The 27,679-nt window shown below is 43.9% G+C and overlaps 1 protein-coding gene across 1 annotated transcript in view; it reads left to right on the top strand.

Annotated features, from left to right (window-relative positions):
* The window catches only part of LOC139660220 (protein sidekick-2-like), a 243,186-nt gene that overhangs the window by 140,741 nt on the left and 74,766 nt on the right, over positions 1-27,679 (top strand). Inside the window, 1 exon segment of the mRNA XM_071538305.1 lies at positions 21,166-21,325. Coding sequence (XP_071394406.1) covers positions 21,166-21,325 — 160 coding nt within the window.

Genomic DNA, 27,679 nt, shown 5'->3' with positions numbered 1-27,679 from the left:
AGATTTGTTGCAAGATTGATAATTGATTGCACAAAATCAAGAGGATAATTGATTTGGTGCAATGATGAGAATGATGAGATGATGTGAATTTTTTTAAGATGGTAAAGTAGGTAACTTAAGCCCTTGGTTCACATAATGCTAATACTTTTACAGACTCGATCCTCTAGATATATTGAATGCTGAACTTCAGGTAATGAAATGGTAAATTAATTCTTCATATGTACAGGAATAGGTTTTTTAATGAGCAGTAGATTCTAGAGCATTTATTGTTTGTTTTTAGTACCCAGAAATGCATCGACCAAAAACATTACAACATCCTTCCAGTTTCTCAACATGGTAGGTGTTCTATTACCTTCCTCACAGACCGCTAGACCAACCATAGCCTCCATTATCCATCAAGAATCGCCCAAAAGCCTGAGTGCTCTTCCCTCTCTCTCTCTCTCCAGCAGTAGCATAACCTTGCTCGTCCTCTTTACATCTCTCCAAAGGATAAAGCATTGCTGTCTTTGACATTCAAAACACAATGCAAAGTTGAAAGAGTACACAAGGAGGCGTGGAGTAAGAGAAAGGCTGAAGAAAATGTTCATTAGGTGAAGATTCCTCGGCCGTGGGCGTTGCTTTCTCCAATCCAGGTGAGCGTCAGAAGGGAATGACCTTTTCTGCTTAATTTACATGCGTCACATCTAAATACAACACCTCCAAATGAGTGCTGACCAGCTCGGGCGAGAGCAGCATTTTTTACCCAGCTGGAACTTTAGTTAACATCGCTGAGCTGTGAGAACTATGATTTTCGGAGGTGAAAAAAGGATTTGAGGCTGAAAGGGAGAGCGACGGAGTGAGGGAGGCAGTGGATGCGGTGGATGGAGTGTTTATTTTTGAATGGTGATCCTTTGATCTGGCGAAAACATAAATATTGATCTACTTCCCAGTCCCGGTCCAGATGAGATCGTGGAGGCCAATAACATCTTTGAACTGTGAACAGTGCTGGCCTGGGCCTCTAGGGGGCCCCGGGCAAGATTTTGTTCTTAACTCCCCTTCAAAAACACATATATTCTATATTCAAGTGAAGCGATGCACTCTGCCTTGTAGTTTATTAATGATCATTTAGAATAGGACTACTGTCTCTGTAAGCCATATTTCCCAAAGGCATTAAGGCACTATGATTTTTTTTCTTCTAAATTGAAATGGAAGCAAAAGAGATGCTTTCTCTTTGCTTTTCAAGCCTCTTGTCAACAATAGAGAGACTGAATTATGTATCTGCCATAGATTCAAACTCTGCTGACTATAAACTCTGTTACCCAAAATGAGTGATTTGTGTGGAACAGATTCCCATTTCTCTCTACAACTGCACAGTGTGGTGTTTTGCTGGGTTTGTTGTGATAAACACATATAAGGATACTTATGCATGATCCAGTGTACAGTAAGAGGCACTCTGCACCACTCAACCGCTGATGCGGTCGTGCTATGAATGTATGATCCAGCCATCCATCCATCCATCCATCTATCCATCTATCCATCTATCCATCTATCTATCTATCTATCTATCTATCTATCTATCTATCTATCTATCTATCTATGTCTTTCTTGCTGGATCTGACAGTGTGGAATTGATGTTATGCAGCTCTCAATTGTTAAACTGCATCTTTGTGTTAATCAACTCCCACCATAGCTGTGTTGTTTTTAGTCTCTCCCCCCTCGACCTTCCCCTACGGTCATCACGTCTTATTCCTTCCAAGCAAGAGAAGCAACTTTTCATATGGCCCCGGGCTACACTTCAGATATGCCAGCAAATACCCAAACGCCCAGCAAGCTTTGGGCCTCTGGTTCGCTTTCATTTCTTATTTTGCAAAACAAAGGCGCGTGCCGTGTTTTCTCGACAAGTGATTTAGAGGGGCTTGTTTGTGCAGTCCACAGCTGGGCTCCAGTTAAATCTACCCTGACATGCAGGAGCTGGGAAAGCGGCAAAAAGGGACTTCTGACCCCTTTCCAAGAGCCTCTTATTTCTGAATTGGAGTGAAAAAAGGCACAATTTTGGGTAAGAGCTATATTGAAACAGTTTTCAAGCACTGATTGCACAGTCTGCTCCCGTCGACCACTCCCCACCCCCAACCCGTACCCTCAGCCACTCCTCCCTTCCCCTCACGTAACAACTGCTGAACCACGAAACATAATATCCTCTGTGATGCCATTCAGCACTTATGGATTATAGTACACCACTGGATTAGGGCCATCTCCCTCCACGACATCTGTTTTACTATCGAGGCTCATGGAGATTACCAGAGAAAACCACATACTCTGTTACAAACACATGGGCCCAAGATGTAATCTCATCAAGTGATTAGGATGTGTGTTTTGTCTGGATACAAAGTAAAGGAGAAGAAACAAGAGGCAGAAAATAGGGAAAAAAGAGGGGAAAAACAAATAAAGAGAATATGCTGAGACGGCACAGTGTGTAGGTTTCCTTTGATTAGAAGGCCAGGCTGTGTTTTTTTTTACTTGCCTTCTCATTAAAACGCCAGTTCATTACAGCTTCACGACATATGTACCTATTTAATGTGTTTGTGGTTTGTTTGTGGTTAATGCTAAAACTAACAGTCTCCCAGCATTATTACCACATCATCTCTTCACAGAGAGCAGCTTCAGGGTAAGTGAAAGGGAAAGCTGCTTCATGTTGATATACAGTATATGAGGACATGCATTCTGCTTATTTTGGGGTAAAATCACAGGAAATATCGTCATCGCCTCTTTTTTTTAGATTTGAACCAGTTGACCTCCAGAGTGTTTTAGTGAGAAGCCCTTGTAGTTCACCAGTGGATAAGACTTATAGGCCATGCCCCTTGCCTATGGACATACACACACAAACACCAGACCTCTTGTCTGTGTCCGTCTCTCAGTTTTAATCCCAGATTATTCACTGGCATATAAATTGAGAGGCAAGATTGGCCTGTTTTTACATTTGGGTTACAGTTGAGGCTAAACTTGCACTTCAAAGCCTCGACTGTGGAGGAATACCACGTATTCAGCTCACCTACCCAGACGCTCCATCTTCTCTCTCTCTCTCTCTCTTTCATTCTCTCTCTCTCTCTCTCTCTCTATCTCTATCTCTATCTCTCTCTCAGATCTACAGATGTTTGTTTCCTGCCGTTCTTAATCATGCCCATACATTTTCTGAAAGCAACCACACACACACACACACACAGACACACACAATCTCTTAGACACACACAAACATGTACAGACATACACACACACACACAAACACACGCAGACAGAACATATACTCCCCACCATCCACTACTAATTAGGAGCTAATTATCTAGGCAAGTGTAAACAATCTCAGCAGATGGCAAAAACCGTGGCATTAGCGCTAATGACCTTGAGCAGTGTGAGACCGGGGGCTTCCATCCAGGAACAGCCTCTCTCTTTATGATACGCTACATTATCATTAAATACCTCACGCACACACACATACACACACACACACACACACACACACACACAGATTTAAACCATGACCCAGGGTTGCTATTAAACCGGTTGCCATTAAGTTCAAAATTTAGTTTTAAGGCCTTTTACATTGCAAAATTAGGAAAATCCTGCAAAGTGAGGACATTTTGCCGGTACTCACATCTTTATGGGTCTAATTCAGGATTTGGATTTAGGTTTATGGTTAAAATTAGAATTAGGATTAGGTTTAGGCTTAAGGTTAGGCATCTAGTGGTGAATAAATGTAGTCAATGAAGGTCCGCGCAATTATAGAATACAAACGTGTGTTTTTCATGTGTGTAATGTGTTATTTTATGTGCATCTCTGCATGTATATATATTTTTGTCCTGTCCTAGTGGCCCCATGATTAGACTTGCTGATAGGCTTTGCTGGCCAATTGTTCGGACCTGGAGAGGATCAAATAAGCACGTTTGATTGTTGCAGAGTATTTCCCAGAGTGCCTGTGTACTGTTGTTAGCCCCTCTGATTATGCGCGAGCGCCGCTTTGCCCCCTGATTGTACTTACGGCTCACATCCGCTCCTTTGCCGCTGCGCTAATGTTGTGCTTCATTGATCATTGAGATCACCCCCCGTTCCACCCACTGCTTTGTTTCAGAGGATAGAAAGCGGAAGCGCATTGTTTTAGGGCAGCGTGAACTCCTGTTAAACTTGGAGGAGGATTGATCGTGGTCTCTACATCAAAGCGGAGCGGTTCTCTTAGATGGCTCGGCAATCATGATAATTACCCCATGATGTGAGCAGGAACACGGTCAGAGGAGGATGGGATGGTAAAGGGGGGGGGGGGGGTTGAAATGGATAGATCAAGTGAGAGTTTTGCACATATAAAACTGACCCAAAGAGAGAAAAACGAAGCGATTAGCATATGGAAACATTTCACCTAGTTTGCTTGACATTTGAGAGATCGTCTGAGGGTTCTTGGAGCGGAGACAGACAGAGAGGAAGAGTCAACATGGCAATCTCTCTTCTCCCTCTCATCTGCTATGTGTTTTGTTTTGTTTTTTTTAATAGGAAACCTCATTGCCTGGCTGAGAGGCAGCAAAGGGGACAGTGGCTACTTGGCTCTAACAGGTCACTCATAAAGCCCTCCTCGGGTGACAACATCTCATGAAAACACTCTGTTTCAAAAAGGGACATGTAATTCTCCACCAAGCTCAGTTCCAGTCAAAATGAGATTCACTGGGGTAACGGGGGGTATAATGTGCAGTTGTGCCCATTTCAGTTGGCCCTCATTTGCTGGCAAGGCTTTTTTGCATAATTTCAAATTCTAGGTGAGGTGACCTACCTCTTTTTAGTTTCTCTCTCTTTCTCATACAACTCACATACGCAGTCTCTCTTCCCATCTGCATACAGGGACACCTTCTTATTCCCACCGTGCCATCTCATTCCTTTGCAGAGAGCTGTTCATCTGCCTGTGGATCCATGGCTCTCTCTCTCCTCTCTCTCGCCCCGTCCCTCCCCCACCTCTCGATCATAGAGATATCTAGTATAGCCAGCAGTGTCTCTTTATGCCTGTTAGATTAAAGACGTATCATTTGTTAGCACTTTACGGCCCGTTTACAGTGGAAACAGCCAAATATGTAAAAGATGAATTGGCTAACATTGTGGTCTAATCAAAATGCAAATGCTTAGATTTGGTTCACCAATGATATGATTTGATGATTGTATATGATTTTCCCGCCTCATTCTGCCTCTGCCTAACCATGCAACAACAACAAATATAATAATATATAATATAATAATACATCTGATAATAATACTTAATTTACTCCATGATACAGAAGAGATGCTGCCATTTAATTCACATGAATACTAATGTAGGAAAAGACTATTTTAGATGATGTAATAAGCTACATACAATACAATATTGTAATTTTGTCAGTGAGGGATCTTGCAGGTGTAAGGCTCCTCGCAGGCCTGAGATGACTAATGAACACTTCACTTCCACTTGTAGCTGCCTCAGAGCAGGACACTCACTCCAAATTGGCTGTACAAGTGCCTGTCTTCCGCCTTCTCTCATCTTTATCAGTGTAAAGTATATTTCGTCATCCGTGCCACCACTGCTGTAGTAGTCTTGTCGTAACAACACTCACTCACGAGTACTCTGGCACATCTGTCCCCCTCCAATCAAAGCAGTGCCGCTATGCCTGTTCTCCTCAGAGAAATAAATGAGAGGGAGAAAAAGAGCCCTCGCTCATATTCCACAGTTCCTTTTAAGGTTAATGTTTTATTTCTCTCCCTTTCTGTCCCTCTACTCCCAGCACCATAACACTTCAAAAGGTAATTAATTTTCCATCCTTTGGCAATGACGCGACATTTATTAAACATCTGCTCAGGCCCAGTCACTCCGAGGGAGTGCAGCTTGTTCACTTGCCTAAGTGAGCGAAAAAATTGAAGAGGGGAGTGGAGATGGATGGGTGTGGGTGTGTGTGTGTGTGTGTGTGTGTGTGTTGGGGGGGGGGGGGGGGGGGGACAGAAGTGAAAGAAAGGAGGCGAAGGCAGGGAGAAGAGCAAGCGTGAAGAAAGCGGAAGCAAGGAGGCTGCATGGCGTGACCCCCGTCTGGGGCGTAAATGGCAGAGGCGAGCGGCTCCTGGTATCTTGCATTTGAAGGACCCCGGCCCTCCATCTCATCTCGTCGGCCCCGCTTGGCAAAGGCCATTCTGCCCTTTTTCATACAATGACAGCATTCTTCTTGCCGGGACAATGCATCACAGGGCTCCGCTTGGCTCTGATCTGCATCATAAAAGAAGCCGAATGCGGCAGGTAAGAATAGGACAGACTCGGCTAATTGCAGTGGGGACGCTAACCTGCTGTTCTGGCTCTTAGATCCCTGTGGACAGGTAGAGGGCACAGGGAGAGAGAGAGAGCGAGAGCGAGAAGAGAGCATGTCCTTAGAGAGTTTTAGCACTGAGGCATGACTAACTTTTTCATTAGCATGCCTGGAAACATTGTAGAACAACGAAAAATATATGAAATATAATATACATACCACATAAAGCCAACGTTCCCGACCTTCCGGACAGTATATTCTTTATTGTGAACGAGCTGAAGACTGCCGACTCTGGACATTTGGCCCGACGCAATTTTTTCAAACATGGTTCTGAGAGTGAGTGTGACTCTGAGAGTGAAACCAGTAAATCTGAGAGTGACACAACAACCAGTGGGAATTTAGATACAGAAGGAAGAATAGGAAAATTAACTGTAAGAGAAGTCATGTTTAACAACAACGCACACTGTTTACATCAGTAGAAATTCCCAAATCCACTTGCTCCACTCGTGATAAATTGCTATACAGTTTCATTTGGAGGGATAAATCTTATATAAAATAGTATAGAATAGCATGTCTGGATGACGTGAAAGAAGTCTTGTGCAAAATTCTTGTAATGATGTCACTTCAAAATGCATTTGTAATGTAAATGTAAACTGCAGCTTCTGTATCATGTAGCAAGAAATTATAGAACGCCTAGTTTGTAATTGTATCAACAGTAAACTGTTTTGGACGCATGGGAAAATGTTTCTAAATTACAGAATCAGGTAGTGTGTGATCCCTCATCCTGTGTGACGTCCATCTTTGTCTTGTTGGCTACTGTGAACAGATTCCAAGCGTTTTGTCTGAACTGCTGTAGTCAGGCAAGACTTGAATAGTCTTCTAGTCCGTCTGTCCCAGCACAGAGATGGGCCTTAGTTTTGTAGCAGCAGCAAGATGCAGTACAATATAGCAGTGTTCAGCACACAATGGCCCACTGCCAAAGCTTTGACTGTAGCCTGGAAGGCTCAAGGACTCCGGCAAGCCTCTAGGCACCTTCCTTCTGTTCCTTCAAGCACCCATCTTGTATCCGTTTTGCTCTTACTCCACGGCAAAAACCCTCTGTTTTCTGAGCTCCCATTGTAATGCCATCGTGTTGTGGCACTGACACCCCCTTTGTGCATATGTATGAATACAAATAGGGTAATATGGAGCGAGACCTGTTGGCCGCGTGAGAGTGCCTCATATACTGTTAAAAGGAGCGACCCGCGGGCCATTAGTCTTCATGGCAGTCATAGACTGATGTACTATTGTGCTGTGACGGTGAATACATACTTTATGTTGGCCCGTATGCGCCACACCTGAACTGTGTCTGCATGAGGTGGGAGAGAAATGGAGCGTGTCTCTTCGCTGCCACAGGGGAAAGGCGACGATGAATGGAGGGCCCTCTGATATGGGAAGGTGATAGGAGGAGTGTGTGTGTGTGTGTGTGTGTGTGTGTGTGTGTGTGTGTGTGTGTGTGTGTGAGAGAGAGAGAGAGAGAGAGTGTGCAAGAGTGTGGCATGTAGTGTGTGTGTGTACATGTATGTTGACAGGGCATTCATGCATGCTGATATTATAAGTATGTGTATGCTTGTGTGCTTTTAAGCGTGTGTGTCTGTGTGTATGATAGCATATGTGCACGTGTATGGCATGGGAATGCAAAAAGACAGCTGATAGGATGTCAATCAGAGGTTCTCCAGGTTGTTCCGTCATGATGGCGGTGCTCGTGACAGATTGAGGGATGGCTCTGACCTTCAGCAGTGACAAGGGAGCAAGGCAGCACAATTAGACTACCTTTGCACACATTAAAGGAGAGGCAGATGAATGGAAGGTGTGCGGAGAAAAAGAGGGGTCGGCAGGGCATTGATGAAAGAAAGTGGGGAGTGGGTTTAGGATAGGTAGAGGACAGGTGAAGCCTCACATTGCATTGCCAATGAGGGTGCGATCTGCCTGTAGACAGTGATGAGCGCTGGGCCTTTGATGGATGGTCCAAACCCGGCTCTCTTTGCAGCGTCATTAGGCGGGGAGGTTTGCAGGACCTGTGTGAACGGACCCCAGAGTCCCTGCGCCCATTCATCACCAGGCCACTGTGTCTGCTCAAGCCATCAGGAATGGTTCCACTTGCATATATGCTGGAGCACTGGGAAGTATTTGAAGCAAGCCATACTTAAGGCTTTTTGCCTGTACAATATAAACTATCAATCATCCCCTCCCAGTTTGAATTAATTTTAGTGTAACTTGCGTCTCTAAGCAGTCTCTATTTCAATTGCTGTATATGTGTATGTGTAGCTTTGTGTGTGTGGCTTTGTGTGTAGCTGTGCGTGAGATTTCCTCTGTTGCTGGAGTTCTGTAATTGGCCAAACTAATACCTTTGACTTTAAATTAGGTTCAATGGGTTTTCTCAGATAGCCACACATTGCAATGCAATGCTCCACATACTCATGGTCTGTTCACACACACGACGCCCGCAATGACCTCTATCATAGGATTCATCTGAACTATTTTTCTCCAGTATGGTCCAGTCTAACTTTGGATGCCACTACATGGCACAGCTACAGAGCAGGAGGGCAAACTAATGCTTGTCTGAGCAGAGCAGCTAAATTAGCTGTGGTTCTAACACAGCTTTATGCAGCCCTATAAATGCATGTTTTTGTCTCAGGCAACATGAAATCTCCTCTCCATTTTTAGCGCTGATGTGCATGTTACGGAAATAGAACGGCAAGACTGATTTCTGTGAGGTTTCTTGAGGAGTGCTGAGGCACGATGCAAAATAACCGATGTAAACTGGATTGCATGTTACGGAACTCGAATGGCACAAATTCTGCTATAATTTTTTTGGTGCTGTTATATAAAGTGGTGGTGAGTAACTCGCTGAGAGGCAGTGGAGTGGCGGAGGGTGTGTTTTGAGTGTCCACTCTTAGACAGATACTCATCAGACAATGGGAGACATAGTTACGGGGGAGGGAGGCAGACCTGTCAATCACAATACAGCCAATACACTTCCCTTCAAGGAAGCTGTCAGTCACCTGGGAGGTGCATTGATGGCATGGTTGTCACCTAAGAGAGAGGGAGAGAGGGAGGGAGGGAGGGAAAAGATTTGGACTGGAAGGAGAGAGAAGAGCTGCCACTTAGCCAAGAGTGTTATTGAAATAGCTTCCTACATTATGAACATGTCACTCAAAGAGTACATTGAAGCTTTGGGGTGGGAGGAGTCAGGATGCTCGACAACAAAGATAAATCCAGTAGTGCCTTGTGACGTTTGAGAGGTATGAGGTTTGTACTTTGATTGACAGAAAGGTGCTCCTGTGTGCTGGTGTGTGTGTGTGTGTGCTGGAATGCACACACACACACACAAACACCCGTGCAGACATTTGCACATGCACTCCCAACATGAACCATTCATAAGTCTTCCATTGATGTGTTTCTGGCTGGTGCTGCTTTCCTTCCTGCTGCCCTATTTCTCCTCTTCCAACCCTTCCCTCTCCCTCTGCCTATTCTTTTCATAGCTCAGAACTGGCCCAGTGTTTACGAGGCCATTGGGCTATGATGGGATCCATTAACCGGTGTGCTAAAAAACTAGAAATCATTAACGCAGGGAGCAACAGGTTGCCACTTGGCTACCTACTCCTGCCTCCCGCTTGGCATGACAGATTGTTTAGGAGAGCGGGGCACAGACTGACAGCAAACTGGCACAGAGCGCAGTATGTGGCGCCCCTGCCCACTGCCTGCTGCCTGCCAGCCCCTGTGCAACACAATATCCAGTCATAATATCCACCCAATAAGGCTTCTGGCTTAAGAGTTTCTGTGTGCAGTGATCTATATAAAAGCCTTGTTTCCCTTACAGCCTAATCCACAGACTTTATTATAGAGTTTAGCGTTTAGAAAATGTTTTTGTACCTCCAGCCTTTTAATTGCTCTGCTCCTCCATTCTCCTTCCTTCTTTTCATCTCCCTCTTTTATGCTCCATCCACTTTCAGAGGGAGAAGGAAGATTAGGGACCCTCTGAATGGGCACAGTGGCACACTTTTATTCCGTGGCCTACACACAAAGAACCATACACTAAAGGAGCAAAGTTGACCCCTGCAGGAGTATAAAAGACCCGAGGGCTTTTGTGCCAATGCTCACAAACATGCCCCTCAGAATCCAGCCTGAAATAGAAAAGCCATGACCCCTCTACTAGGATAGGTATAAACCCCACATGAATAGCACAGGTTCAATAGGTGGAAATTAGTGAGCAGTCTACGACCATTAAGTCATTATTATCATCAGTTTAACAGTACAGTATGGAAGTACAGAAGACCTGAAAGGCAAGGTGCATTTTTATTATTTTTTTTATAATATAATAATATATTTCATTTTGGATCCCTGAACATTTACAAATAGCCATGTGAGAGAAGCGGTAGGGATGCACTGATAAGGCCAATACCGATATCTGATAGTTTCCCACCCATATCGGCCGATACCGATATGAATTTTTGCAAGAACGTTGCTACAAATGTAGGTGCAAAACAGGTTGCGCTTTTCAGACATGCCTATCTTAAGATAATTAAGTGGTTTTTCAACATAACACCATGTTAGGTTTATTCTGTTGCTAATTTGACAGCTGTATTAAGTGACACACTCCTAGAAAACAGTCACAAAAATGTCAATTCCACAACTGTCCAAATATCAGAAGTAAAAATAATATCGGACCGATACGCTTTTCAAAGCCGATATCGGCTTTCAGTCTGCCGATGTATCAGTGCATCCCTAGAAAGCGGCATTAACATGAGGGGGAAGGAAAGCCAGGGTCATTGGCAAACCAACCGTGATTGCTGCTAGAGAGCACGGCAGGAGGTCAGAGGAAAATGTATGGTGCTAGGTAAGAAGGAGCTAATTGGCCCGCTGAGCAGCGAAAGCAGCCTCATCCATTCCGTTGGCTTTATTTAGACATGCCCTTCATTAGGTGAGGACAGAGGGGACAGAGCGATGATCACATTTATCCCAGGGGGGCTTACAACGTGTGTGTGTTCTGCGTCTGTGTGTGTGTGTGTATCGAAGGGATGTAAAGGGGGGTGGCGTCTTCCTGTTTGTTTGTATACGTCTTTGTCTCTGTGTGAGCGTCGGAGGCTGAGCAGACACAGAGCCGACAGAGATGGGGATGAGATGGATGAGGGAGGAGCGTGTGTGTGCATGCTGCTCTGTTTCTGTGAGGACTTTGTTAAGATCCCAGCAGGGGGGGGATGGAGGAGGAGGGGGTGACATTCCCTAGTGAGCGTCCGCCTGCTGTCTGCATGAAAATACACATGCCTGCATGCATACACACACATACATACACACACACACAAACAGAGATACACATGCTCACAAACACACCCACATCCCACTCGTGCACATACCTGTGAACATGAACGCGCAGACACACATACACAAATGAACACAAAGCGATGCAGATATTCATAGACACACACAAACGCAGCAGAAAAGCACATATGCATTCACACACACACACACACACACACACACACACACACACACACACACACTGGATGAGAAAACGGTGTGCTTCCAGTGTGCAGGCTATGATCCGCACAACCGCCACTACGGCAAACCATACCATAGCCAGTGAGAAAGGTAGTGAGAGAGAATGGCTCAAACAGAAACAGAGTAAGAAACACCTGAAGAGACCAAGAGGAAGAGTGTGTGGGCGCACTGAGAGAGTGAAGGAGGGACAAACAGCATTCTCAGACAGACAGGAACACATGTTAAATTGCATTCATTGAGGTATCTAGATTCTTCCTTTTAGCCACTAACCAACTACTATGTGGCAATAGCAAAGGCTGACTAAAAAGCCCATTCCAGTCCATTAAAAGCCTTCTAACAAGGCCATAGAGTGTAATTGTTTTCTCACATACTCCAGAGTGAACAAGCGCTCAGCCAGGAGAGATGGTGGATAATGGCCTCTCCTTCAAACCTCCTAAGTTATCAAACGCTCCATGTATTCACCTACACTAATCACCCGCACTAAGTGGCAATTTAGACAATTATCCCCCAAATTCCCCTTTTAAAGTAAGTACTATTTTGAATTAATTCATATTATCTCGTACAAAGGCAGTCATGTGTGCCCACGCTGTTCTTGTAAACTTTGTGTGATAATAGCGGCAGTTTAGCTCTTAAAGAACTGAGCAATTACTAGGAATCTGAAGGTACCTAGACTATTTTGTATGTTTGAAATGTTCTATCACAAGTAGAAATGCAGCTTCATGTCATCTGTGGTCATCGTTTTTTTCCCGGAGGCTAAATGAGACTAAAAAAGAAGAGAAAAACAAAAATCTCAAGTCTCATTCAAAAAACTGAATTTGTGAGCATATTGACTGGCTAATTAAGAATTTTTAGACTACCAACACACTATTTTTGAATTCAACATGCCTTGCACTGCAGGGTTTTAGGAATGCTCTGGAAACCTAACAGTGCAGAGCTTTAGATGTTAATGCAGTAATTAAGCGGCCCATTCTAATCTTCCTGCGAGCCACCTAGGGATCCCGACCCTCGGTTGTGAATGACTGGTTTATCTGATCCTCTCTCTTCTCCCTTCCAGTATCTGTCTACCCATATGTTGGGCTAAGCATAGTGAAGGAGAGGAGGGTTTACCCACCTGGGCTGGCAGAAATCTGTCTGATATAAAACTGTAGTATGCATCAAACTAAAACAAAAACAGAAACTTGATTATTGTTTATATTCCTGTTTTTTTGCCAACTTTTTCTATATCACTACATTACTGACTATGTAGTACTGATCTTCACACCTTGCTTTCAGCGTTACGGGCAGCAGCTCCATCCAGCGACGTTGTTATATAATGAATGATGGTCAAGTAGTGTGTGAGCGGTGTGGTCTAGCGGCAGACATGCCATCACTGCATGAGCAACACTCTCTCTGTTCATTCCCACCGCAGACTCAGTAAACTCAGCTGGATTTCGGACATGCACGGTGTGTCTCGTTTCAATTGTGAAATCCGAGTGACAATTCCACAAACACCTCGTTTACGACACCTGTGTCTGTGTGTACGCGTGTGTGTTTGTGTGCTCGCGCGTCAGAGTGTGTGTGCGTGCGTGTCTGTTTATTTTTCTGCCTCCTCTCTCGCTCGCTTCCTCTCTCTCCCTGCGATTCCCCCGCTGTAACCTGCCCATACATTATTGAGCACTGAAGAACATTGTTCCATGATGTTAATTTTTCAACAGGCCGGGGGCGGACTGCGGACACACCCCGTCCCTACGCTGGGGGTTAGTTAGGTCGCTGATGCGTGCTGTCTGTGAGTGTGTGTGTGTGTGTTTGTCTGTCTATCTGTGTGTTTGTTTCTTTCCTCTGACTGCACTTGTCTCCTCTTACAGCGCACGTAAAGTCTCTGGCGGTGTGTACATGTCAGAGCGCAAGATTGAAAGTCCGTAATAACTCAAATCCCCGGCGTTTCTAACACACCTTTTACCATTTTAGATTAAACTCCGACTCCTTGCTTGTAGACTTATTTTGATCTCCTTCATGGCTGTTTTACCTGATGTAAAAATCCCTTTTGACATAACGGATGAGCGCTTATGTAGAAATCTGGACGGAGGAAGGGGGCTTTAAGTCCTGCCTGTCTTATATAAGGACCTCAGCGTACTCTGGTGAAGGTTATCTGCTGGGATGTTGCATGCGGGATTTTCAGCCATATGATCCCGACACATGGGACACGGCTCGGCTTTATTGTGTCCCATAATGCCGGAATTGATTTGCCTCCATAAACATAATGGCATAATATGCTCAGCGTACTTTGCTCCACGCTCGACCACTGAGGAGATTTTTTATTTCTGGATCTTCTGGGAAATTAAACCAGCTTGCTCATGAGCAAACACACACACACCTACACACAAACGCACATACACACATTTGGAGGAAACAGGCGATTGCACAAAAATAAAAGGAATGGAGCAGCACATATAGACACGCTTGAAGTAATCTTTTTCTCATTTTTTATTGTACATAGTCTCTCCCACACGTGCGCATATCCGTATTAAAAGTTTGTCTTTGTGCAGCACTGTTTCATGGCATTAGCTGCTTAGCGTAGCTTTGCAAGACATTATTGGAGGCGGGGGAAGGATTGCTCTGGGGTGAGTGATAAAGGTAAGCATGCACGCTGAGAGCTTAGCCTGTCGCGACTAAAGGTTAGCCCATAGATTTATGAGCCGCCGTCCCTCTTGGCCCGGGCTGTTTAAGGAGGTAGACGCTTTTAATGTTTTAGCTGAGCTGATTGATTGTGGCCAGACATTCCTATCGTATCCCTACAGCGGAGGAGAGCAGAGCAGACGAGAGGAAAGTGCTTGATGTCAGTTTATGAAAATGGTGGGGTCGGTGATTCTGATTCCCCTCTTCCATATTAGCATGCCGACCATGCCCCCACTAACTCCTGCTCACGTTGTCTTTCCTCGTACTGATCTACCAATGACGCACCATTTGGCATCCCAGTTTGACTGAAACCTAATGCTTACGTGGAGCAAAGTCAAAATGGCAGAGGGGAAGAGCAACTTCAATTCTATGGTGGTTCTATGGTTCAATTCTATCACAACTGAGGTCAGCCAGATCCACCAGGTAGACTCAGCGATGCGATAAAAACAAATTATATACTGTAGAAATAAAAAAAAAAACCTACTCTCCTCCCTGTGACCTCAGCAGGGTTCCAGTCATCTCCCCCCACCACCCACTGGGAGTCGCTCTCCCGGTCGCCGCGGAGGTCTCATGGACCCGCAGCTCTGTAAGATGGCCAGCTGAACCGAACCGGCGAGGGCTTAGCAGACCAGCAGGGGGAGAGATTAGCGGCCGGCAGCACGGCCTCATGGGAAATGCAGTGCTACAGAGGAGGAGGAGGAGGCATCACTGAGCCATGAACAGAACAAAAAGGCCTGTCAGTAATAAGCTGGAGACTGGCCAGAAGCTGTGTGTTAGGGCAAGATGTGTGTTGTGTATGTGTGTGTGTGTGTGTGTGTGTCATATGTGTGGGTGTGTATGTGTGTGAAGTCAACAGCTGATTGGTTCTATTGTATATGTCGATGTGTGCGTAATTGTGCTTGTGTACTGTGTATGTGTGTCGCGGACAGAGGCTGGTGGAAATGAGCAGCTGGCCTTGCTCTGAGTGTCTCTAAGGGATGAATGAAGTGCTGGTCACCACACACACACACACACACACACACACACGCACACACACACTTCCACCCAACCACATGAGACACATGCGCACACATAACAGACACACATGAGATGTACACGCACAGATCTGCGCTGACACACATACTTACATACACACATACTGGCACATTTTGGAGCTTCTCTATTGCCCGTCCTGCACACACACACACACACACACACACACACACACACTCTCACACAGCGAGAGGGCCAGGCCAGTGCGCTAAATAAAGACAGACAGTAGAACAGATTTTCACACCCAGCGGGGCCATTAGTAGCTCAGTTAGACCACCAACAACCTCCCATCCTCATCAGCATCACAAACACACAAACACACACACACACACACACACACACACACACACACACATACACACAGAAATGCCCATACATACATATACACAATCAACACAATCATACACACACACACACATTACACATTTCTGACTAATATTTTGTTGGCTCTGTCAGTCAATGATAATGAGCCAATTTTGCAGTTCAGTTTCGTTATACGGTAAGTGTGAAAGTTATAGGCATGCACCTGTGTGTCTTTGGCTTCTTTGTGTGTGTGTGTGTGTGTGTGTGTGTGTGTGGGGCCCCCAGGCCGCAGCTGAAATATGTATGGTGTGCCCGGGAGCGCTGGGCTCCTGAGGATTGGACTAGGAGGGAGGTTGCTACTGGCTGCCACTGCAGCACCACGGCCTTCTGGGAACTGGAAAGTAGCCCAGTGTGCGTCTACTGCCCGTGACTGTCTGTGAAAACCCAGCAGTCTGGCTCGCTCACACTAGCCTACACGCACTAAAGCTGTGAAAACACTTCATCTGCACTGTGCACTTGTGTTGAGCTCTCAGAGATATTGAGAAGGAGTCAGGGGGTGCATTTATTGACCAGACACGATGTTACTCTTGATGAAAATCATAAGTCTATTTTCCCAGCGACCAACACGCCACATAAGTGATTAAACTGGTAAGATTGATTCTACACATCCAGCCACTATTCAGCCTACAGCATCATACTATAGCAATGTAATTTATTTGCACCTTTTTGTCATCATGAAAGAATTGCAGACAGCTATCAAAGTACAGCCTCTGTTTTAGTTCATACATGCATTATCCACGCTAAAGTGGCATAAAACGAACACCTGCATTGCATTGCAGTGCATCTGCAATGTTATGATGTGGTGTTAATGGATTCTCTCATTTGAAATGACTGAACACTTAATCTGTTGAAAGCAACACATTGAACAGATTATAGTAAGTGTGATTGCAGTGTGGCTGTAAAATGCCAACAGCTTGCTGTCTGCAGCACCATTTAGCATCTCCAACATCACCAACAAGTGAAAATGAAGGTTTGTCACAAAAGATGCAGACCCAGCCAATTGTTATAGTTAAAATGCTTTAATTTCAACATTATCTCATTGTATTGTGTTGAATAGCCTAATTGTTTTCACTAAAATGTGGTCTAAATCTTGTTGTGTGCAGCCGTCATTGGCCACATTATTCTTCCCTATTATTTATACTGTATTTCCATTTTTATATACTGCATGTGTTTAAGTGGGATGTTCAAGTCTAAAGACTAATGGAGTCGGTAATAATGGAGAATATTGAGGCTTGTTTTGACCTTTGTAAGGAGAGTACTTGGAGGGAAGCAGGAAAAATGTCCCCAGCTACGGCCCCTGTTATTTTAGAAATGAATTCTCAAAGTTCTTTTCAATTATGAATGCTCACCCCAGGGCAAGCATTTGTACCTGGCACTGTTCTCATTAATGAGAGAGCAGATTTAATTGACTGTGTGCTGCAGACTTGGTTGGGAGCGTCCGTCTGACACACTAACCTGCACACACATCACACACACACACACACACTATGACAAACACATCTATGCCCCAGCTAGGACTGGGGCCTCGGGGAGCATCCTCTGGCATGAGATGTGCTGTATGCAGATGAGGACCTATCACACAGTAATTGCTTTGTATTGCACAGGCACCACGTAGCCACACAGTGGAACCTTGAGTGGAGGTTGGCCTGTCTCTCTGTGCATTGGTGGGACTGTTCACATTCATTGGAAGTGCATGAGAACACATTGCCCTTGGCACAACTCTCATTGTCTCTCCGTGTCTGTGCGTTTCATGTTATGGCAGTGGCATAAGGCGAGTAATACGCTCCCCTGCGGGAGGCTGCTTTCATGATTAAATAAGCCTCATTTGTCATAGGTTGTTTGTAGTTTACTGAATGCGATGTGTTTTTTTGTTTTTTTTCAGTGCTTAGTTTGCACCCAACACTTTGCTTAGGCCTTAGGGTGAGGTGTATTGGTTATGGGATGTTCTCAATGGCTGGAATGTATCTAGGTGATTAAATCCTCAATGAGCTCAGTACTACAGCCATTGTCTCCCTATGGCACCCTCAAGCGCTCCTCCTAAGCTCCTACTATGTGTCACGCATTCAAACGCTCTTGGTTGCAAATGACAACAACATAGCTGTAAATGCTGTAAAGAAACTTGTAGTTCTTGCTGTATCTTTCAAATCATTTCAGTAATTCAATTAGTAAAAGTCGATGTTCTAAATTTGGTTTGTTTCCCTCCATTAAACTTATTATGCGTGTGTAGGTGTACTAATAATTGTGACCTATTTTGGTCATTTCATGCGCGCTCAACTTGTATATATGATATTTCTGACAGCACTTGAAGGCATCTAAGCCATCATGTATCCCCACATGCCCCTGAAGCTTTTTTCCCACTGCAGGGTGCTGATTCCACAGTTAGATATCATCGCGGTGGGACTAACAGGCCAGTCTGTTGAGCTCTCATGGACTCCCTAATGAGAAAGAGGACTGGAGATACTCATCAGTGATCAATTTATTCTTTGGCCTAGTACAGAATAGGTTGTTTTCCTGTTTCTAGGGTGTATATGAGTGTGTGGGTGAGGACGGGTGTGTATAAGCATGCGTACGTTTGTTTGTATACCCCTCTCTCTCTCTCTATCTTTCTCCCTGCCTCTCTTTCCCTCCTTCCCTCCCACTCTCCCTCGTCCCTCCCTCTCTCTTATCTCCCCATCGTAGATAAAAGCACGGCGCACATCACCAGGGAACAATTAGTCTCGGCCATCTAATCAAATCGCTATTGCGCGTCTCAATCTCCCTCATTTTCGCAGCGTCTCCTCCTCCTCTGTGCCAAGCATAGCATTAACCCACAATGCACTGGGAGGAGCCCAGGCACTCCTCCTCTAAAGGCGCCTCAGACTAATCTATTTTACATACATCTCTATTTTGGGTCCGCTAAGCCCCGTTCCTGCTGTGTTGGTCTCTCCTCTTTCATTTTTCGCCTACCTCACTTGACCTATGCTTCCCGTTTTCTTCAGTTTTATTCTGTATTCTTTACACTGACAGAGGCTTCACTTCACAATGTGTCTGATTAGCTGTGTCTGTGTTTCGGTTCTACTTTGTATGCTTTTGCTGTGTGTGGTGGCTTTCTTCATGTCTGAGTAGCTTAAGGGAGAGGATTTTAACCCAGTATATCACAGTGAGGGGTGAATATTTCTAACTTGAAAATGCCAGGTGGGAACCTTAGCTGGATCTGATGGATCAATATTGCACAATATTATATTTAGTCTCTTCTGTTTACTTGTATTTGTTATAAATATTTATTCATAGGGTCTGGCCCACAGGTTTACACGCTTTGCTCAGGTTGTCTATAAAGTCTGCAGCCAGACCAAAATGCTGATCATAAATATGCATCAAGCAACTGGGGAAAATTATAAATATTCATTGGTGAGTTTATATGTCCTGGCCCCTTATGCACACTGTCATGCAATTTTGAACAACAAACAGAAATCCGTTCCCAAGGCTTGTAATTCCCATCGATTTTCTTCATCATGTACCCTCTTTGGTACCATGTTGATAACCCCGAGATCTCTTTTTTGTAAAGGCAAAATTAGTATATTTGGTTCGTGTCAGAAACTGTCACTACCACCAATTTCACAGTATTATGTTATTTAGAGGATCCTCAACATAATAAGTTGCTGCTACAAAGTTTTCATTTTTCTGTGTGCTTACCTGCAATGACTTTGTTGCTTCTGACATAAGCTTTCCCCTGGAGTATAAATTGACTACTTGCTTTTTATCAATAATTTCAAATGTCATTTAAAACAAAATACATCATGATTACAGGTGAGTATCAGTTGTTGACCACTAAGGTCACCTGTAATCTTCATATGAAAATGTACATATGAAAAAGTACTGAAAACTAGATATAATAGAAAAGACATAAGACACTCTCCCTTGTGCTTTTAAACTAGAGTGAAAAGCTATGTAGAAATCTGTCTTGGATGTTAGAAGAAAGTGGGGTTGCCACCCAATCATTTTTCATCAAAATAAGCGAACGACACTTCCAGAAGGCTCAATAGTAAATATGAATGTGATTGAAAGTGAACTATGCCTTTAAATCATCCTTTGTTCGTCCTCTCTCTCTTTTTACTTTCACTCCATTTTGTCCTCCCCCACTCCTTCACTCTTATCTGTCTACCTCCAGCGGATTTGTAGAACTAAAATAGGAGAGCAAAATATCAGCACTATAGATCATTTTGACAGTTTAATTTCAATGCTTGATTATCAGTCAATTTGATAATTATATTATCCAACCATCCAATTAATTTGTTCTATATTTACAATGATCATCAAGTAAGCTCTCCATTTTTGTATCATTTATCAAGGTTGAGATATTGAAGCCACGAGGGACCTTGACAGTTCGTGTGTGAGCCTACTTGATTGAGATGTGAAAATTAGCCAGTGTGTGTGTCTTCAGTATATGCAGCACTGTTCTATATAAGGGTAGGTGCTTTTCCTCAATCCATTTCTTCACACTCGACAGAACATGTTCAAGAAACATACATGGAGAGAGCAAAAGACAGAGCGAAACGGAGAGGAGGCGAGAGAATGATGAAAGGATTTCATGCCTCCTCCTCGGCTTTTCTGCTCTCCCGTCTATTCTGTCTCGCTCGGGGAAAGTGGTGCGCCATGCCGATGAGTTGACTCACACACATACACCGAGCAGGAGACGCAGGACCAATCCTCCATGACCCGATGCCTCCGCTCCCTCCTCCCTGTCTGCCAGACTTCTCCGACTCTCCCAAAGCGAGATCAGATCACCAAGTGCAAGCAACAATGCATCACGTGAGATTAGGTAGCTTCTAGTGTGACACATTCACATAGGCCTATCCATCTGGAGAGTGGCAGCTTGGCGTTCATGTGCCGGTAATCACGCCAGATACCCAAGAGTTTGCTTTGTCTTAGGTGAGATCCCAGCATCTGACCATCTGCAATCTGTCATCCAAGAAGACGTAAGCATCAACTGTTGCTTTCTCATTCTTCAAGCTGTCGCTTAATGGGTTACAATAGTTTGACAACTCAATGTTTGCTCAACGTCTTACGCCTACCTTAGCGGGATGAAAGTAAAGTTTACGAAATGAATTTGCTTCTCACTCTCTTTTTCCTCTAGCTCTTTCTTCTTTCTGTTATCCTTTGTTCTGTGTGTTTGTGCGCGCGGGTTCATGGATGTGTGGGGTTTGAGAGTTTGTTGCTCAGGTGCTTTGAGGTATCTCTCTTATGCTGGTTTCATACGCAAGATGTTTCATTAAAGGAGCATCAAAAACCAATGTTTGTCCTTTGTTCTTTGTTTGTTCAGATGATGTGCCTCCCTACTTCAAGACGGAGCCGGTGCGGAGCCAGCTCCATCTGGAGCGCAACAGGCTGGTGCTGACCTGTATGGCCGAGGGCAGCTGGCCGCTGGAGTTCAAATGGATCCACAACAGCACCGAGCTCACCCGCTTCTCACTGGAGTACAGGTGAGGAAGAGCTGGCTCAAATCTGAATAAGAGAGAGAGAGATGCAGTTGATTCATTGGCTGATGGAATGATCAGCTCAGTGATTGGATGTGTTTGTGCAGAATTATATTTATATTTCAACAAAGAATAACAGGCCAGCATGAAGTATCTCTCTCTCTCTCTCTCTCTCTCTCTCTCTCTCTCTCTCTCTCTCTCTCTCTCTCTCTCCCTCTTGTGGCTCTGTGACCTCCATCATTCTCTCTGGAGAGACAAAGAGCGAGGCAGAGGCGGGCGTCAACGAGTGTGAGGGCAGGAGATAAAGTGTCTTTAATGTTAACTGGAAGATCCTAATCATGTGGCAAACATTGGCCTTATCTCTGAGAGCGGTGTCTGCTCCAAACGTGTGTGTGTGTGTGTGTGTGTGTGTGTGTGTGTGTGTGTGTGTGTGTGTGTGTGTCTGTGTATACAGCGGTGTAAATGAAACACTAGAGCATTGAAAGAAAGCTAGTTGACACACTTCACTGATCTGGGAACGAGTATATGGATATGTGTGTTCTTGTGTGTGTGTGTGTGTGTGTGTGTGTGTGTGTGTGAGAGAGAGAGAGATATTCAATGTGTACAGTGCATGCTTCAATGTGTGTGTGTGTGTGTGTGTGCATGTATGAATGAATGTTTGTGCATGTGTGTTTGCGTGTGTGTGTGTGTGTGTGTGTGTGTGTGAAAAGCAGGGGGTGAACAAAGGGCCAACATCAGCCTTGTTGATGGAGCTGGGCCTTTCTCTTTACAATCTCCTGAGGCAGATAAGAGCAGAGTGAGAACAGTGGGGTCGGAAGGGCCGCCGCGAACCCGCAGGCTGCCACGGCAACGCAGCAGAGCGGGGCCGTATGTGGGACTCACACTGTCTGCCAGAGCCTCAGGGCCCCTGTGACTGTTATTGGGTGATGAAACGAGTGACTGAGTGATAGAGCGGGTGATTAAGCAAGTGGCCACGCGCCAATCAGTGCGGGATTCTGGGCGTATGTGTGTGTTTGCGCCTCCTCTTTGTGAGAGAGAGTGTGTGTGTGTGTGTGTGTGCATGTGTTTGTCCTAGCATCTACACTACCAGTCAAACGTTTGGACACACCTGATTGAATGTACTATGTTTTTCATTATCTTAAAATCATTTGGATCTAAAGGCTTATGCTTAAATGCTTCAAATGTGTTTCTTAGACAAATATAAATAGTGAAGTTGATGCCTATGTATGAATTTATTTCCAAAGCCTTTGCCTTTCCATCAAGGCAAAGAGTGGCTATTTTAAAGAATCTGAAATATAAGAGATGGTTTTGATTTAGCAAACAGCACTCTGTGCAGCAGCGGGGCGAACGGGCACTGCACTAGTTATTCTAAAATGTGGTAAAAATAAAGAAAAATGTGGTGTGTCCAAACTAGGGCTGGGCAATATGGACCAAAAATCATATCTCTGTATTTTTAGGCTGAATGGCGGTACATGATATATATCTCAGTATATTCTGGGCTAAATGTTCAGTTGTAAGTCAAAGCCACATGTGAGATGTCACAAGCACTTTTATTAAAACAAGACTGTGATCAAAATAAAATGCAAAGACAGGGTTTCCTTCCCTGTTTTAGAACAGTCTGGTAAGTTCAGAAAATTACATCACTTTACTGTAATGCAGCCTTGAAAACCAGGAAAAGACAACACTTATGCCATATCACGATATTACGATATCCAAAGTCTAAGACGATATCTAGTCTCATATCCCGATATCGATATAATATCGATATATTGCCCAGCCCTAGTCCAAACTTTTGACTGGTAGTGTATGTGTGTGACTCAGATGTGCAAGTCTGAATTTTGCATCTCTTGTATTTGAGCGTGTCTTTGTATGTATGTGTGTGTGTGTGTGTGTGTGTGTGGGTGTGTGTGTGAGTGTGGGTGGGTGGGTGGGTGGGAATGCAGCCCCTCCCCCCATTCCTCAGGTTGTCCTCTGTCTATGGCAGGAGTGTATTTGAGAGAGCAGATCCCCATATTAATGAGGTTATGGTAAAGGTCCTCGGTGCTGAGTGCTGCTTTAAATATTGACACCATGCGACTTGACCTTGTGTCCTCTGGCAACCGATCAATACCAGTGTGTGTGTGTGTGTGTGTGTGTGCTCGGGCATTACTATTCAACGTGTAGGTGTGGGTGTGGGTGTGAGAGAGAGTGAGAGCGAGAGCGCTAGAAGGTGAGAGAGTTTTAGTGATCTGCTGTGGGCAGTGCAGTGGAGAGTGCCACACTAGGAGAGAATAGGCTCAGCATTGATCGCTGTCAAATACCAGCAACATCACTGTGGATCCCAGTGCCAGCCACACACACACACACACACACACACACGTATACACAATTTTGACTGGTATCCTGCTTTTTTTGTTCCCAAATAATCATTTAAAAGATTTATCTCCAAATTAAAATTCAACTTAATTAAGATCGAAGATAATATCCAATACAATTAAGGATTTTTGAACTCATCAGCCAGTGAATTATCCCTCCCACAATGCTTTAGATCCATTGGGCTATAAATACACAGTATAGCACCACAGCCTCCTATCACATGACCAAAATCTCAGGGGTGACTACCTGGCGCTCCACCAGCCCTTACCCTGCAGGTTAACCGGGAAAGTTAATTAAGAGAGTTAATTATTAGCCAAACCCCAACAGTCAATTTTGTTTGTCAATCAGTTCTTGGCTGAGCTGGTTGGGCGTGGCCTGATGCTCTGGTTCCCAGCCAATGGTAAACCTCTCACTGGTGTTGATGCTGTATTTAGACTGACAGACAGAGACAAGAAATGCGCAGTGAGAAGTACATGTCACTGCGAAATGTAAACACTCGTCAATGCTAATTAAATTCATTCAGTTAGTCATTAGTTTGCTCTGTAATGCAGTCACCACAGAAATATTTTCCACTCCCCTTGTAGGAAAGGGGATATAACAATGCATAATAGCATAATAGAGTGTCACATATGTCTGTGATGTGCCTAATGTCTGTGTTTAGAAATGTTGGTAACATGTTTAATTGTTTTGTATACGAAACCTATTTTTACAGTGAACTCATGAACCCGTCATGAAGCTGACACAATGCTTGATTGGTTTTACCTGGGTGTAAATGAGATTAACAACTGCTGCAACTGCTGTGTGACTGTGATTCTGTCTGTACATGTGCATGTATCAGTGGTTGTACTGTATGTTTATGTGTGTGTGTGAGAGAGAGAGAGTGAGAGTGTATGTTAAACTGTGCTCGCCCAAGTGTTTGAAACCCCGAGTACCAAGCCAGTGCATGACATGACTGCAAGGCGATCAATAAAGGAGTGCAAGCCAGACCATGTAGCCTCCACTCAATGTACTGTACTGGTTAAACCAAAAAAAGAGAAAAAGAATTTAAAAAAAAAAAGAGGAAGAGTGGTAAATTAAACCGCAGCGATATTTCCTCAAAAGCAACCTTCTCCTCCCATTTCTCTCTCTGTCTCTCTCTCAGCCTTCCCCTTTGCTTATCCTGTCTGCCTCGGTTTAAGCCAATAATCGTATGTGAACCGCCACTGAGCAGCCATACTTTTTTTTTTTTTTATTAACAGATATAATTTCATGGTGGCTCTGAACAAATTAACACAAGTTCAATCCAATAATATTCCATGTCTAGGGGGGAGAGGCGACAAGCTCGGCTTGCTAACTAGATGAGAGGAAGGAGGAGCAAGAGGCAAGGCTGTGGTCCATGGAAGCATGTTTCTGTGTGTGTACATATATGTGTGTGTGTGTGTGTGTGTGTGAAGTGGTGAGTCTACCTTATAACTAGAAATTAACAAATGAACACAACACAACACTTTTAAACCATTTTATTTTGAAAAGTAACGCAATAAATGGGTTCCAAACTGTCCTTGAAAGTATGTGCAAGCACTTATCCTGCTTCAACAACTTTGTATGTCTAAGTTATATAGCCCAAGTGTTCTTACCAAGCAGAACTCCATTGTCCTGCTTTTGTCATTAGACATTGTATTAGACATACCCAGGTGGACAAGATGTCCTTCACAACGAAAAGTAAACAAACATCTGTTCCACTTGTTAGTTTACCCATATTGTTGTCCTACACAACTACTCTCATTTCCACTATTAGAGTCCCTGCAACGAGGTGGTGAAGAGCCTTTGCATTGTGGAGAAACAGAAAAAAAAACATGTAGCACCACTCCACCAAATGTGGACAATATCCTTGAAAAAACAAACAAACTCACTCCTAATATAATTATATGCACCATTATCCAGAGAAAATGCCATAAACGGATAGAATGTGAGAGAATAAATTTTTACCATTATCTGCTATTATCTTATTATGTAATTGTGTAGGCGCACAGCTATCAAACCCCCAACCCATAAGCATGTGAATGTATGAGACAGTGTTTAATTGACTGATTGATTTAACTGAATCAAATTACGATCTCTTTTCCAAGGTAGACCTGGCAAACAGTAGCAGCACATCCAGAAAAACAAATCACTTCATATAGTAAGTCGTAGACAAGTGAAGAAAGAGTGTGATAACGAGAAGTAGTGAGAGAGAGAGAGGGTGTACTTGGATCCCAGCATGTCAGCCACTGGCAGGCCTTGAACACTGCCAGCCAGCATCTCTCTCTGGATGACCTTAATGGATTCCCTTCTGTAACTAAAAACGTCCATTTTCTACCTCCCTGGCATTCTCCTCCACAGCCCCCAGACACAATAGATTTTTTTTTTCCCTTTCTCTCTCCCTCTTGCACTCACTCACTTCTTGTTGTCTCTTGCCGAGCGGCGTGAGCGAGGGTGAGTCAGAACGTGTAAGCAAGAGAGCGAGAGAAAGGGAGAGGGAGAGTGGGATAGGTCATTCATTTTAGTGTGTACCTGTGCGGGTGTGTGTGTATGTATGTGTGTGCGTGTCTGAATAAGTTTTAGTGAGAGTATGCTGCTCCGTCTCCAGTCTAATGGCTGCTCTACAGACAGCATTATGAAGCCTTTGTATATACGTATAAGCACAAGGACATCTGACCACATTACTTAGCCAGAACCTTCAACCGTTTGCATTAAGACACCATTAGCTCTGTGTGTATAGTATGTTATGTTCTTTTCCACTGCATAAGTGCACCCTACTGTGACCGTACTAGCACAGTATGGTATGTTTTCTGCTTTGCCCACAATTTGGTTTGGTATGGGTAGGATAGAAGCGTACTGGTGAGGCTCCCAAACATATTTAGTGCTGACCTACATTCAAAGGGTGCTGGCAGGGGTACACTCAGTGCTGGTTTCTGCAGCCTTCTCTCTGACACAAACAGACCCACACCTGCTCAGTATTCCAAAGGAAAAGCAAAGGTTGCTGATATTGTATAATGAGTACAATACACCAGCCATACCATAGCATACCGAGGAAATCAGGTCGGCTGAGTCAGTGATCTCCTTTAAGTCCCTTCTTAAAACATACTTTTATCGGAGAGGCTTTCCTGATTTTACTTGAGTTTTAATTTCCCTTGAATTGTCTTTTATTTCCTTTAAAAAAATGTTTTTCTTTTCTTATCTTTTCCTACACTGTATTGTTTTTTATACACCAAATTGTTTTTATTTGTTTTATTTTAAAACCTGATGATTTTATGACTTGTCTGTTTTATTTTGCTGCCTTTGTGAAGCACTTTGTAACGTGGATTTTGAAAAGTGCTCTATAAATAAAGATTATTATTATTATTATTATTATTATGGGTACAGGAGAAACCCCATATCTGTGCTTGTGTCTTAGATTGGTTTAGGATTGGCAAATCGGACAAAAAACAATATGGAGAAAAATGTTGTCCATCTGTTATGACCTTAAGAAGGGTAGATAAAAAGTAATAAACACATAGGAAGTACCTTGAATGTAAAAAGGGAAAGTTTAATGCGCCATATAAGCACATAAATGAACAAAAATGCATAAGTTAGCAAGGTACGAACACAAAAAAGGCTTGTACATTATGTGGATACTTAGATAAAGATAGAGCATCCCAATTTCGAGCCTGTGCTTCTGGGCCTGTCCTTCTAGTATTATCCACTATTGATTTCCAGAAGCATAAGGCCGTTGAAGTCGTCATTACCTGCCATGTATTGTGCATGGAGGGTATTAAGAGAAGCACAGACTGGAGGACAGAACAGGATCAGAATGAGGACTCTTCATCTACAGAGATCAGAAGACCTGTCAGTATGTGTTTGAGCAGACTTGGAATGAACAGCCTCTCAAAAATATGTAGCCCAGTATGAAGAGGAGCTGCATTCAGAAACACCGTCTCCAGTTGACCCATAACTTATAATGGCGTATAACCAACAATTCAAGTGAAGTGTTGCCGGAGCTTACACTGG

The sequence above is a fragment of the Centroberyx affinis genome, unplaced genomic scaffold (assembly GCF_046629955.1).
Source record: "Centroberyx affinis isolate AG114_WGS23_722 - 3 ecotype Tasmania unplaced genomic scaffold, CSIRO-AGI_Caff_v1 ptg003252l_1, whole genome shotgun sequence".
In the NCBI taxonomy this organism is placed as follows: Eukaryota; Metazoa; Chordata; class Actinopteri; order Beryciformes; family Berycidae; genus Centroberyx; species Centroberyx affinis.
This window is presented reverse-complemented; position numbering and strand designations above follow the sequence as displayed.